The sequence below is a fragment of the Belonocnema kinseyi genome, chromosome 2 (genome assembly GCF_010883055.1).
Source record: "Belonocnema kinseyi isolate 2016_QV_RU_SX_M_011 chromosome 2, B_treatae_v1, whole genome shotgun sequence".
In the NCBI taxonomy this organism is placed as follows: domain Eukaryota; kingdom Metazoa; phylum Arthropoda; class Insecta; order Hymenoptera; family Cynipidae; genus Belonocnema; species Belonocnema kinseyi.
Window position 1 is genome coordinate 68,796,861 of NC_046658.1, and position 14,483 is coordinate 68,811,343.

At 30.8% G+C, this 14,483-nt stretch overlaps 1 protein-coding gene across 2 annotated transcripts in view; it reads right to left on the reverse strand.

Moving 5' to 3' along the window:
- Nucleotides 1-21: 21 nt before the first annotated feature.
- LOC117182590 (band 7 protein AGAP004871) overlaps nt 22-14,483 on the reverse strand; it is a 21,587-nt gene continuing 7,125 nt past the window's right edge. The window contains exons 1-9 of one of the 2 annotated variants that reach the window (XM_033375684.1): nt 11,346-11,453; nt 6,558-6,667; nt 6,392-6,464; nt 6,213-6,295; nt 5,928-6,131; nt 2,767-2,822; nt 2,440-2,518; nt 2,056-2,157; nt 22-1,962 (exon numbers count right to left, since the gene is read on the reverse strand). In XM_033375684.1, the coding sequence (XP_033231575.1) occupies nt 1,855-1,962; nt 2,056-2,157; nt 2,440-2,518; nt 2,767-2,822; nt 5,928-6,131; nt 6,213-6,295; nt 6,392-6,464; nt 6,558-6,667; nt 11,346-11,355 (825 nt within the window). In that variant the 5' untranslated portion in view covers nt 11,356-11,453 and the 3' untranslated portion in view covers nt 22-1,854. Of the gene's footprint in view, nt 1,963-2,055; nt 2,158-2,439; nt 2,519-2,766; nt 2,823-5,927; nt 6,132-6,212; nt 6,296-6,391; nt 6,465-6,557; nt 6,668-11,345; nt 11,454-14,483 lie in introns of those variants that run through there. The other variant, XM_033375683.1, reaches the window with a different exon arrangement.

Below are 14,483 nucleotides of genomic sequence, written 5' to 3' on the forward strand. Positions count from 1 at the left end.
GCTAAGTAACTTCAGAAAGTACGTCTCAAGTCTTTTTATTTGGTAATGTACACACAACTGAAGTAGGAAAATACATTATTTGAGACAGGTTGTATATAATTCACAAAAACAAAAATTATTTGATGAACCATATTCTCGTTTCGTTAACTAAAACCACTTAATGCGATTTTTCCTTTGGGGGTTTCAACTCTCAATACATAATTATGAAGTGAAAGCTCCTTTACAATTTTTGCATCTATCCGTTAAATAAGTAGGAAACTTTTCAAATATTTACAGAACTATGTTTGGTTCAAGTGCGCTCAATTCGAAGTTACAAAATGCTTTTTAGAAAGGCGGCTGATTCGATGTTTGCAACCTAATACCTTGTTTTAAAATTGTTCATCTAGCTGAAATAAAATTTAAGTTCAATACAGAACTCAAGTATTTACAGTCAATAAATGCACTTCTTGCTTTTATAAGACTCCGTTGTAATTACCGTTGTAATTAATAAAAATCGGATTATAATACCATTTGGAGTATCACAACTTTTAAACATTTTTAAAATAACTTAGTCTAAAAATATATAATCAACAGAGATAACTTTTCGAGTGAGAAACTAAGATTGCACGTTGAAAATAACATTTTCATCATTTGTAAGGTACATTGAACTACATAAAAAATTATATTACAAGTTTACAGACTTTCATTCATTCTCGTTTTTAAAAACTCTTTTGCGTTTTAAATTAGAAAGACTTTGCAACATATTTAAAATGAGTGCCGTAAAAAAATATTTTCCCGTAGTGTGGCTTGTTAGAAAAGATATCAGTTTTTTTGCGATTTCAAACTCTTTAAAAGTGATCAGCAAACGATTTTCGTGAATTAGATAAAAGATAGGTTTTCAAGCCTGGTATTTTCTCTCGTTTATTCGGTAGCTAAACGTATTTAAAATCCAACACTTATTAATCAGTGTGCAGATTTTGAGATACACGCCTGATGTCAACACGTTGAATTTATATTAGTTTATTAAGCGTAAATAATCTTTGACAAATTTTCAACAAGATCGGCTTCCATCGATTTATACATTTTTTTTAGATTAAAGATCTTGCAAAACTTATAAGTCGACGAAGTGGATGATTTCGTTTCTCGGTTTGATATTTAATCGTTGCATTTAAATTATTAAACTTAAATTTGAATTGCAATATTTTCAATGTAGAATTTTTTGGATAGCCGATTGTAAAACCATCGAAAGATGAATAGTTGAACATGACTGTTTTGCCTTGGGTTGAAGAAGGCCTTGCAGCTTTAAACTGAAACCAGGACCTCCAGATTCTCTGGCATAATGTCTCTATTTTGTTATTTTGGTATAAAATTGAAAAACTCTAAGTATGACCAATTGAAATGAGTCAAAAAAAAATTTTCTGGCTCATGACAATCAATTAGAACCCAAGAGATTTTGCAAAATGCCTTAAAGTTTACCCTCGGTTCAATATTGGTTGTTTAGTCGGCAAATTGTTCAAGTTATTCGTTTAATATATCCTTGGCATCGCAAGCTTTGAGAAAGCTGTGAGCTGTTGGGCGAATATAGTAGATTCTAGTTGTAGAAAGTCTTTCATTTTCTATAAAAACCTGTTTGCGAGTATTAGCTATGCAAATTTGCTTCAAATTTGGTGCGCAACTTCGATTCTGCCTTTGTGCGAAGTCTTGCCTTTGTAAATGACTTTTCACGGTGTGTGCAGGTACATGAGTTTTCACTGAGACTGGTACTCGATTTTTCTCTGAGACTGGTACTAGACCATTTTCCGGCTTTCGAACAAAATTTGAAGGTTTCTCCAAATTTGGTGAGCATTTTTTCTCGCGATTCGAAGGGCTTTCGTTTTATGTCGAATGCACCGCTTCCTTGGCTCTCATAAAGTATGTTATCATATCGATAGGCAGTGGGAATACGATGGTCGAATTTTTCTCTGCTGAGATTGTGTTGAGAGTCTAAAATTATTTTAATTAAAATACGATTAATAAAGTTGTTGATATTAGGCTGAGAGTTCAATATGCATACAAAAAAGTTATTTATTTTTTTACCTGGAGATAGCGAAGTTGCAGTGCCGCCGGGGAATCGCCAATCACTTCAGAAGCCTCTCGTAAAGCTCTGCTCGCTTTTTGTTCTCCTTCAGCAGCAATCACCTGTAAGAAAAAAAGTTATAAAATTAGAGAAGGAAATTTTGAACAGCATGTTGATATTCATTAAATGATGTTATATTTTTTTAAATAAGAGTTCACTCAGCTCCCGATATAAGCCTGTTTACATTTGGATTCTCCTGATTTACGATCAAGGCCACTGCAAGCCACGCTTGAGACCGGTCTTAAATCGGGAGTTGAGTGTAATTTGGGACTGATTAGAAAATATTACTTTAAATAACTAATTTTTGAAAAAATGATATTTTCTTGAAAATTTATCAAACGCACCTTAGCTCGAGCTTCACGTGCAGCTTCTGCTTCAGCAGCCATGGCTCTTTGTAGTTGGACTGGTAGACGAACATCCTTACTGTTGTAAAAAATGTATTAGTTATTACTACGAAATATTAATTTCTCGTGTTAGGACATATTGTAGACGTTTTTTAAATTTCTCTTAATGCTTTTTTTTATAAATTTCCTTTTATATGTATGCATCAAAGAAATAATAAATATAAAAGAAATCTACTTGTACAAAAAAAAAGAAAAAAAGCAGTGATTTTTATTCGTAAAAGCTTTTTTTCTGCCTACTATAATAAAAAATTTAGCTGCTATACTCACATCTCGACTCTCTCGACTTTAATACCCCAAGTGTCAGTAGCTTCGTCTAATGAAGTCTAAAATCCAAATAATTTTCTTATTTACATAACATTCATGCAACAAATACTTTAATAGGTCCAAAAATTGATTGCACATTTTTTTCACCCGATTTTGTGAGGTTCACGAAAAGATAAATTCCATTTTCTTTTATATCGTCACCGGGCTTTTGAAATTAACATGGGATTTTAAGTGCAAAAAGCTCAGTTTTCTCAAAAATGGTAAAAATAACTACTTGTTCTCAACATTTTGCAAATTGATTTTCAGTTATCATCTAAGAAAGTTGGAGGTTCAAGTTTCATGTAAAATTGAAGATAGAGACGGGGTTTTTTCTAATTATCACAACCTGAATTTTTTATATTCTATAAGTGACAAGCTTTTGAACTAATTTTGAATTGGTTAAACAATTATCACTACTTTTTTAAATTTTCTCTGTAAATCATGATAAGTTAATATTTTTTGGGATTAATGATGCAGTAAATAAACGTTGAAAATAATATTTTTTTCTGCAAGCCATTTTTAAATTGTTTACACAATTTATAATTGTTTTAATTGTTGCTTTCCTGTCAAATTTCCATTTGTTTACATTTTTTCAGACAATTCAGGAAAATCTAGTATTTTGTTGAACTAATTACACACTTAATAAATGATAGGCATAATATTTTTTTAAAGACATTATTGAATGTTTGCACAGTTATTAATAATTATTCACATTTGTCATTTTATTGGAAAGATGAAGAAAATTCTAGTTTTTCAAATCCCCTTAAAAAATTTTAACAAACAAAATTTTTTGAACAATTAAAAAATGTCTTCAACAAAAAATATTCATTATAACATTAATTAATTATGTTAATAACTCTAGGAAATATGAACTATTAATGATTTGATAGAAAAAAAATGAATCAAATATAAATTATTTAAACAATTGAAAGATAACTTCATAAACAAATATTATTATAAAAATTCTCTTTCCGTGTCATTAATTTCAAGAAAATACTGACTTCATGATTTACAAACTTGTCACTCATCAAATTCAAAAATGCATGCTGAGAAATATTAAAAAAAAGACGTTCTTTAGAATGAATTTTTAATACAACTGTACAATACAAAGTGGTTAAGGCATACAATTTGCCCGTTGTGAAGTGGGAACGATTCCTTGAATTCCTGTGCTCTTCACATTTAAAACCCCATGTTAATTTAAAAGGCTCAAGGCCACGTCTTAATATTTATGAGTTTGAAGAATAAAATACACTCAAATCCCGATTTAAGATCACCCGGCTTATGATATTCCTAGAATTGATGACCTCCGCAAATTTGTACTGAGAGAAGCCGCACTCTCAGCGCGTTAGTTGCATCCGGTTGCACCATGCGTCCAACCCCTAACAGAAATTATACACGCGACCCTGCCTGTTTACGTTTCAGACCAGCCTAGTGCTTCTAGTAAAACATTGAACAATCAATTACCAACTTTTGATTACAAAGTTATAATGAGTTGTTTTGTAAGTTACCCAAGTCAGTACAGATTACATATTTACTTTAAAAACTATAAAAACTATTTTCTAAAAATTATAAAATTTCTCTTTGTTGAATTTTGAGATTTAAACCAGTTAATTGATTCGCCTTAGAATTTTATAATGGTAAAAAAAGATTGATTAATTACATTTCTCGCAGAAGTGAAGATTTAAGTTGGAAAGTTCTGCATTTTGTTGAAACTTTGTCTTTTACATTAAAATATTAATCTTTATGGTGACTAATTCACCTTTTTAATTGAAAATTAATTTTTAATGAATTTGTTTGCTAAAAAATTCAATTATGTAATTTGTTGAAAATTAGTTTCTTTTTCCTTTTTGAAAATGAATCTTTTAAACTAAAAATTTAACTATTCTATGTTTCATTTAAAATTTATCTTCTTCAGTTAAAAAAATGAGCTATTTTATGGAAATTTCTATATTTGGTTGAAATTTTGTCTTTTGTGATAGAATGTTAATCTTCTTGATTACTTATTCACTTTTTGAGTTGAAAATTTAACTATTGAGTTAAAATTCCTTTAAAATTTTAAATTTGCTTGAAAATTGATTTATTTTGTTAAAAATTAATCTTTTTTGTTAGAAAATTAATGTTTCTGATTGACACTACATTTCTTTGATTGAAAAATAGTTCTTTACTAAAAATTTATTTTTTAAAGTGAACATTCATCTGATTTCAAAATTTATCTTTTTGGATAAGATTTGGTTTTCAAAAATGCTTCGAATGCGCTCGGACGTTTATTCTTTTTATTTTAAATGCTTAAATAAAACTTTATCAAAAAGACAGACATTTGTAAACAGGGTTTTTAAAATCTTTTTTTTTCGTAACTGGTCATTTTTATACACATTTTTTTCAAATTTTCAATGTTATTATCACGAAAAAAAGGACGCGTCCTATCAGGAAGTAATTCCTAACGAAATTATAGATATTTTTTGGGAACACAATTTTTGTTCATTCATCTTTTTTCGTATAGTACATAGCTTTATCAAAAATAGAATTTTGTATTATTTTTTGTGCAATCAAAATCTGAATTTTCGATTTTCCAAAAAAATACAAAAATTTGTTATGATAATCTGGTAGGGCTTTTAAAAAGCAATGTTTTTCTTCTCTTGACTTTTTTGATTTTCGAATGATTTAAAAAATTTTGAAAATGCTATAACTGAGAATCTCTTTTGTTTTATCGAAAAAATTCATTAAAATCAATTCTTTGTCTTTTTTAATACTATACATATCCGTACATAGAATTTTCAAACTCAGAAAAAAGTGGTCTCAAAAATCTTCAAGATTCGCTCACTTTTTGAATTTTTATCAAAAATGGCTGGTCAACGAACTCGTCCTTTCTTTTAGGACCTAAAAAAAGTGTGCCAAAGATCGATTTGATCCATTCATTTTTTCGACAGTTATCGTGTTTACGGGCGAACGGCCAGATGGACGGACAGACTTTAGTTTTCGTTTTGTTTTAGTTTTTGTCAGTTTTATTATGCACGCAAATGTGATATTATTAGCGACAACAATGAGGAGCTAAGTGCTATTCCTCTGCGATAAGGGTTGATAATATTTTTTCATTGCGTGACTGAAAATTATAATTAAAAACTCACCTGCATGGTTCCTGAAATAGTTTCTCGTTCGCTTAAAATTTCATGAAGAGGTCGTGTTCCCATCGTGTTGCGTAAAGTAGTTTGAGCAAGAAGTCTCGTGCTGTGATGAGCATTTTCCACGTTTGCAATCGAAATTGTCGCGTTGTGCACCCTGTAGTACACAACAGCATCCACCGAAACAGTCACGCTGTCTTTTGTGAGAACCTATTAAAAAAGAATTAATTTTCATTTACTGTTCACTAATCCTAAAAAATGTTTGAAAATTAGATTCAAATAAAATTATACCTCTTGTGGGGGTACGTCGTAGGTCCGAGTTCGAAGATCAACTCTTGCATAAGCATCGATGCAGGGTAAAATGAAGAAAATACCTGAAAATGAATATTAATATTTTGTTAATTATTAACAAAATTTACATTTTCCCCCTTTGCTTGAAATTATTTAAGATGACTTGTTTTCATAATTACCTGGACCTTTTGCCCCTCCGGACAACAGTCGACCTAATCGGAATATTACAGCTCTTTCGTATTCTTGCACCACCTGTGAATAAATCATTCAAATGAAGAATTTTATTACAAAAAATACTTTATATCTACTTACTTTTTCTTATAAAAGTTCAGAACTAAATATTACCTTGAAGCATACAAAGAGAGAAAATGGCATAGTCAAGACGACCACAACCCATGAAAGTCCTACCAGAATCTTCCCACATGTTGTAGCATCATCTGTATTCGCATTTTCTGCTGAAAAAGTGGTAAAATTTTCCAAAGTAATTTCTACCTTCAACACACTAATAACGTTTAATTTTCAATAATTTATTTCTTGATAGAGTTCTAAGTAGGAGAAGCTAGAAGTTGTGAGATAAGTTAGATTCATAATGAGTTTCCTATTTGAAAAGCTTTTACCAATTAAAATGTATTATCTTCGTAATTTTCTTTTTCTAACTAAACTCTCTAGGAAATAAATTATTGAAATAAATTCAATGAGAAAAGTTCTTCAAGATTTAAAAACTTTTCCTATCGATTTCTTATAAAGTCTACGTTTTTCGCTTCCTATTTAATAATAGAAAAATAAATCAGAATTTAAATCCTTCCTGTTCTGTGGTACTTCTATGACCTTCAGTCTATTTTTATGAGTCGAACTAATGGAAATATTTTTCTACCCGGAAAAATCAAATAAAAGGGAAGAAAAGCAAAGCGGAAAAATCTGTTTCTTGCTAATAAGTTTTTCCACTTCCTTGTGGGATGGGAGATTAGGCTTAAAGGCTAAAAGCCCACATAAGGCATACAAAAGCTTTGTATCCGGAAGTAGATTGCAAATATAAAATAGATGGATGATAAAGATATCTCTCTGCCTTATATGTGTGTGATTTATACAAACTTCCGAAGTAATACGTTGATTTGCGCAAAATTAATTTTCAAAAATATTGATTTAGGGTTCAACTTAGTAGTAGTTTTGTACTCTGTCAGTTGTAACATTTTTTTTTATTTAACAGATTTGAACAAAAATGAACACGCAGGTAATTTCTAATGCGTAATACTATATTTAATTCAGAAAATCTTGAATGTGTGTAACGAATGATATCTTGAGACTCGTATGAAGTTTCGCAGAAGAAATGAAAATTTTATTCACGACAAATTTATGATTTCAATTTTGCTTTATAACAAAATTGTCCACATATATCAACTAATATAGGTGGAAAATAAAATTAGAGGTCTGAAATTTAATTTTATCCAAATTAAAGTCTTATTAACATTCAGTTAAGCATGTTAAAACAATGTTGAATGTCTGCTTTCAAACTCGACTGTCGAAAAACCGACTGAAATTCGGGTCGTGGTTTTCTGTAGTTTTCGTCACCCTGGCTAAACGTCTAAGCAAATGCGAGTACTTCTAATAAAGTCGAATGCAGCTGCGGTTTATCACTGGTTGTGGAAGTTATACCGTGATTCTAAGCCCACCTTAGTCAAAGAAAAATTTCACAGACTCATACCCGTTGAAGTAGAGTCGTCTGGCGATATATTTACTCATGCTAAAGGACTTAAATTAAACTTTAGCAGCAAGGGTGATTCATGTATAGACTTCTGTTTCACCAGGGTCTTAAAATAAACAGGCATAGTATGATAGATTTTAACCGCAGGGCTACGGGACTGAAATGAACCAGCCTTACAAGACAATAATAACAATAATAATAATTCTTGAGAAAGGTTTGTGCTTGGAAAATATTAGGTACCTACAATTTTAGCTAAAATATTGTAGTTTTAGAGCATAGCGCTTAGAAATTAAAAAATTTCATTAATTTCTTAGCATTTTAACGAAATTTGCTGTAAAAGCTGAACGCCATGTTAAAGACATGGCAAAACGGCTTCGGAGATGGAAAACTTGAAGCTCCACATAAATTCAACTAATGGGAACCAGTTCGAAAATTCTCTTTTTCTTAGACAGTAAAGTCGATCTATAATGTATCCCATCATTTTTCTTTCTTATAAAGTGCATTCTGCGCGTAGTATATTAGTCCAGATTAGTAGTCCAGATCAGATAGTAGATTAGTCCAGATTAATCTCAGAGCTTGAAAATAATGCGCCCCCTGAATAATAAAAATGCTTTCATGCTTTATTTCCGATCAATAATATCGAGATCCGAGTGTGTGTTAATACATTTTGTATGCCCTTCTATACTTAGCATTAATAATTTTCAGTCAACGTTTATTGCTGATTTTTTCTTGAGCCATTTTGAATTGGAACTACTTCAAATTAATGAAGAAAAATCCCGAATTGAGACATTGATGAATTATCAAATTTTCGAAATTGGGAGTCTCCTAAAATATAAATTTCTAAATCTATATTTTTTTAGATATATAATTTTAATTCCCTGAATTCTCAGTAAATCAACATTTTAATTCTAAGATCAGTTTGTGATGATATTATCAGTTTTTGAGCAAATTTGTGGATGAAAATACGGGTCAGTTTCAGGTTCAGTGAATAAATGGGTGATCGGGTAAAATTTAACGTACACGAAACAAGATGCCTGTACGAGTAGTTTTTCCACTAGATTACTACATTATTCATAAAGCAAGGAAGTTCGTCTAGCAGTATTCAAACACCTGGCTCGTGCAATCGATAATGCCATTTCCTTGTTAATATTTGAATGCTAACAACCGACAAAGAAAACACTGTTTCTATTTTCTACTCCGGCGCTATAAATATTTCAGATTATAAGAGGATTTATTAAATATTCACTACCACTCGTTTTGAGCTTTGAAAAATAAAAGCACTCAAATTTCCGTAGAGTTTGCAAATAATAAATCTTATTACCAGAATATGTTGAAAGTTAGAATCTTCCTCAAACTTAATGTTGAAAGAAGGGTCTAAGGCACACCGAAAATATTTGTTCTACGCTCACCGAATTTCGGTAAAGTATGAAGTAGTCAATAATTATTTGTGTCTAGTATTTATAGAATTGTTTAAAATATATTTTTCGTTAGAAATCTATGTTTTGAAGTTTTGAAAACGAGGTTTTCGCTAAATTGCAAATTGAATGAATCTGCAAATCACTGGCGAGATTTCAATATAAAGGCAACTATTATCTTCAACGAGGAATTCTAAATCAAAGTTATTGCATCATACTTTGTCTCTATATCAATTTTAGGTTAATAGAACTTTTCTACTGGAATCCCTGGTTGGAATGATTAAAAATGTAATATTTGAAGGGATACAGTACAAGTTTTATTTTTCATAAGTTATAATCATAAAAAAGTGATTTTTTTTACAAAAAAAAATCGATTCCTAATGAAGTTAAAAAACAAATTAGAATATTCCTAATTTTTAAATACTTTCTAAATTCAAAAATAAGTGCATACAAATTAGAGTTTTAATTTTTTCGGCTTTTTCCAAAACAATGAATTTGAATACTTTTAAATTTGTAAATATAATAAATTTACAATTTCGCATCTCGAATAAGTTTTTTTAAATGTAACAAAGTGAAAACCTATACACTGATTTGCTTTAAATTCTGCAAAATTTCACTCAAAACAGATCAATTTTTCTTAAATACAGAAAAATTATGCTGACTTCTATGCCAATAATTTTCAGGTATAACAATTTTAAATATTGCTTTCAATGTGTTATTTTGAATGTGGTAGATTTGGCTGTTTCCGCGATTGTACATTTAATATTTCTTAAACTAACAATACGGTCTTTAATTTATTTTAGGTTTCAAAGAGCTGAGAAAATTCTTTTGAAATGCAGTATTTCAAAAACTTTTGAATTTTAAAGTTCCGAAGTTTGTATTGTATATCGCCTTACATGTTCATCCTTTTGGATTTTTACGTATATGGAATAACACTCTATATTATATACATCTTATTTTTTTGTAATTATAAGAAACATTAAACAACTTAAAAAGTAAAGAAAAATCTTTTAAATGCAACAATTTAAGTATCATAATATTGAACATTATATAATAAAACAGAAATTATTTGAACTATAATTATCATTCGCATACTATTAAATTTGAAGTCCTTCTAATTTAAAAATTCTGGAATTTCTGGGTCTTATTTGTCAAATAAAAACCTTCTAGAGCATGCAATTATTTTAGATCACGAATGTCAATCCATTAAGGTACATATTTTCAAAAGATATATGAAATAAACTATACGTAATTAACTCTATAAAAGCTATAATAAACTGGATTAATTATTAACAAACGATTTCATTATCAACGAAAATTACTAAGGGTGAATAATAAAGGTGGTAGGAACTAATCGCAATGAACATTTGTAAATCGATGCTTGATGCGCACATTTCGTCCTTCTTGTACACGCCCTATGGAACAGTTATCAGCTAACCACTTTTCACAAACATGCCAATACTTTAGTGCCAAGTCTCTAATTTCAATATAATTCATTCTCTCTGTTTTAAAATCCTCAGAAACAAAAATAAAATGCCTTTTAAATTCAGAATTTAAATAATTCTACAAAAATGATCGAATTATAAGGATTCGATTACTTGTACACACAAATGCATTTAGAGGTAAAAATCATTGTTAATTCATTTCGGGAAAACCAATACAGAATTTACACTCTTTCAATTTTATAAATATTTTTTAACAAAAAGTAAATTGTACCAGGAAGGAGACTCAGAACAATCTTTTGGAATAGCTCTAATTTAAATATAATGTTTACCGACTGTGGGTCACATTCAAAGAAAGAAATTTCGAGTTTAAAATTATATGTTTGAATAACTAGTTCCTTATTGTCAGATTTATTTAATTTCAGTCGAGTGGCGAGGATTTTTCCGAAATTTAAAGGTTTGGGTTGATAATTAAACTGACAAAAGTGCATAGCCAACAGCGAGAGCGAGAGAGAGAAATAGAGAAAATGAGACTCGGGGTTGAATTTCTAGAGGAAACAAGGCAGCTTCTTACCACCGGTCATCCTCTTGATGTAAAGACCAGCTGGCGACCTTGAACTTTGAATCAAGTGAATGTGCAGGTAGGTAAGTGTTTTTCACCAAATAGCGGTCAGCAACACAACGCTTTGCACACTAGTTGGATGTCTTATCAGTGGTTCAACCCCCATCGAAAACTACGAATATTGCCATGCGCAGAAAGCATCCCCCACTAATATCAGTCAGAAGCACACAAGTGTATTCATTTGTGCATGCGTGGTGTAAAACCGAGTACGAGATCAGCATCTAGATATATTTGCATAGTTAAAGATATGAAAATGACAACTGATAGATAAGGACCAAAAATTAAATTTTATATGATGAACAAAAAAAGTTTTTTATGATAGATTTTCAAATGTAACTTTTGTGTAAAATGACAGAAGCATATCTTCCGTGAGGGACCGTTGATAAACTTCGTTACCAATTTGAGGGAGGGAGGTTGTTGCGCTAAAAACTACAGTTGGTAGCAGGAGGAAGGAGGAGCCTCCAGTAGAAGAGGTATGTTAATCAGACGTACCCACATGTTAGACACAAGTTAAAACCTATTTCATAATTAAGGTCTTATTTAATGCCCGTTCAATGCCCTATTGCCAAATTTAATGCTCCACTATTAAAAAACCGTGGGGGGCGGGGGTAATCTGATGAAACCCCATGTCTAATAAGCGTTGAATTGAGGTCTGACCTATTGCATAATTAAGGGCTTATTTAAGGCTATCAAACATCATAAAAACATATTTTCCAAAAGTAACCCCTGACACTCAAATACCGCCCTTAATACAAATTATGCACAAAATGTAAATCTGACCATACCATAATTAAGGGCTCATTTAAGGTTCATTTAATTTCATATTTCCAAATTCAATGCTTTACTTTTCTTAAAAAACCAGGGGTTACGCTACGTGATTACACGTGAAATTAATGTTGAATCAAGTTCTGTCTTATCACATATTTAAGGGATTATTTAAGACTCAAAAGCCACAAGAATATATTTTCTAAAAGCTACCCCTTACACTCAAAAACCACCCTTAATACAAATTGTGAAGAAATGTAAATCTGCCTATATCATAATTAAGGGCTCATTTAAGGGTCATTTAATGCCCTATTTCCAAATTTAATGCTCCAAATTTTTTTTAACTCGGACCATACATATAAATAATATTGAATCGAGTTCTCACCTACTACATATTAAGACTCTCCGGAATCACAAAAACACATCTTCCAAAATCAACTACTTCCACTTAACAACTACCCTTAATATAACTTATGCAAAAATTGAAAGTCTGTCTATATCGAATTTCAGGGCTCATTAAAAGCTAATTTAATAGGTATTGTGTTTACAGTTCACTGTTGTTACTATACTGTATAAAAGATAATATGGTATTAAACGAAATTTGGTAAAGTCATTACTTGCCTTATTTTTGCTTATCAATTTGGCATTCAGTCATTATAATTCCTAGTTTTTTAAAAGCAGAGTATTAAAATTGGTTATAAGGCATTAGATTAGCCTTTAATGTGCCTTCAAATATGATATGGACAGATTTTTAATTTTTGCATAATTTGTATTAACGATGGTTGTTGAGTGGCAGAGGTTGATTTTGGAAAATGTGTTCTTGTGAATTTTAATTGCCTTAAACTTAAATGATCCCTTTATTATGTGATAGGTCAAAACTCGATTTAACGTTTATTTCACATGGGCTTTCGTCGCGTAACCCTCGTTTTTTTAATTAGTGGAACATTAAATTTGTCAATATAGAGCTTTCAATTAGCCTTAAATAAGCCCTTAATTATGAAATAGATTTTAACTCGATTCGAAAATGTGGTTACATCAGCTTAACATACCTCAGAAGTAACTTTACAAACTTAGATCTTAGATAACGTTTCAAACGTTTCTTAATTATACATTTTTGGGAATTGTGTAAAAGATATCACCGTTAACTGCAAAAAATCGAAAAATGAGTTTTTTTATATCGTTGGAATCGTAAAAAAAAGATGCACCTGATTATTTAAAAAAAATTCAAATTGCTAATAACTGTTAAAATAATTGTTGCTAAATATGGAAAAACGCCGTTAACTGCAAAATTTGGAGAGTCGTGATTTAAAAGAGAGCCGTAACTGACAGAAAAATTCGAGAAAAAGCCGCAACGGGCAGTTACGGACTTTACTAAATTATCGGGCGGTGATATCGAGTATTCGTGATTTTGAAAAGGTCCGTATGCACTTACGCCATTCTCCGGAATCATCGAACCCCGAAAAAAGGTCTGTAATTCGAGAAACACCATAATTGTATTTATTTTCAGCTGCGAAATTCTTTTGGCGTGAACGGCGTTTTCTCAAATCACGGCGGGCCTATTTCTGAAGTCCGTGATTCGAAGAGTGCCGTAACTGCCCATTACGACGTTTTCTGAATTATAGCATCCCAATCAACACCGCCAACTGCATTTTAGAAAATTAATTAACATTTTTAATCATTTTTTCTTGTTGCAAAAATGAAAATGTGATATGGAACTTTAGTTGAGAAAAACAAAAAAGCTGCAGAAAATGAATTAGAATCTGCGATACACGCGAATAAAGATTTGAATAGTTTTCGTCGATTTTCTCGGCTTCCTTCATTTTGCAGTTAACGGTGTTTTCCCAAATCACGGCAGTATTCCCTTCTTTCCCCCTGTTTTTAAGAATTCTTTTTCCCCTATTCCTAAGAAACTTTCCCTTTTTCTTTTGTTTTTTGCTTAAATTTCCACTGAATTAATAGAACCCAATAAGAAAATCCAACTAAATTTGGTTAAAACGGCTACCATTATATTTTTGGTTCGAAATTCACTTTGTTTGGTTAAAAATGCTACTATTTGGTTGAAAATTGAATTATTTTGTTAAAAGTTCATCTATTTCGTGGAAAATTCATCCATTTTGTGGAAAATTAATCTATTACGGTATATAAAATTAATTTTCTTGGTTGAAAATTCATCCCTTTTTTGTGAAAAATGCAAACTGGTTGAAAATTAATCTTTTTATTGAGGATTCAACTACACCAAACTCTCGCTTCCAGTCACCCCGTTCTTAGCCTTCTTAGAACTGCTGGCTCATGCAGTTTCTCAGCGGAGCAGGGCGATAGTGGTTG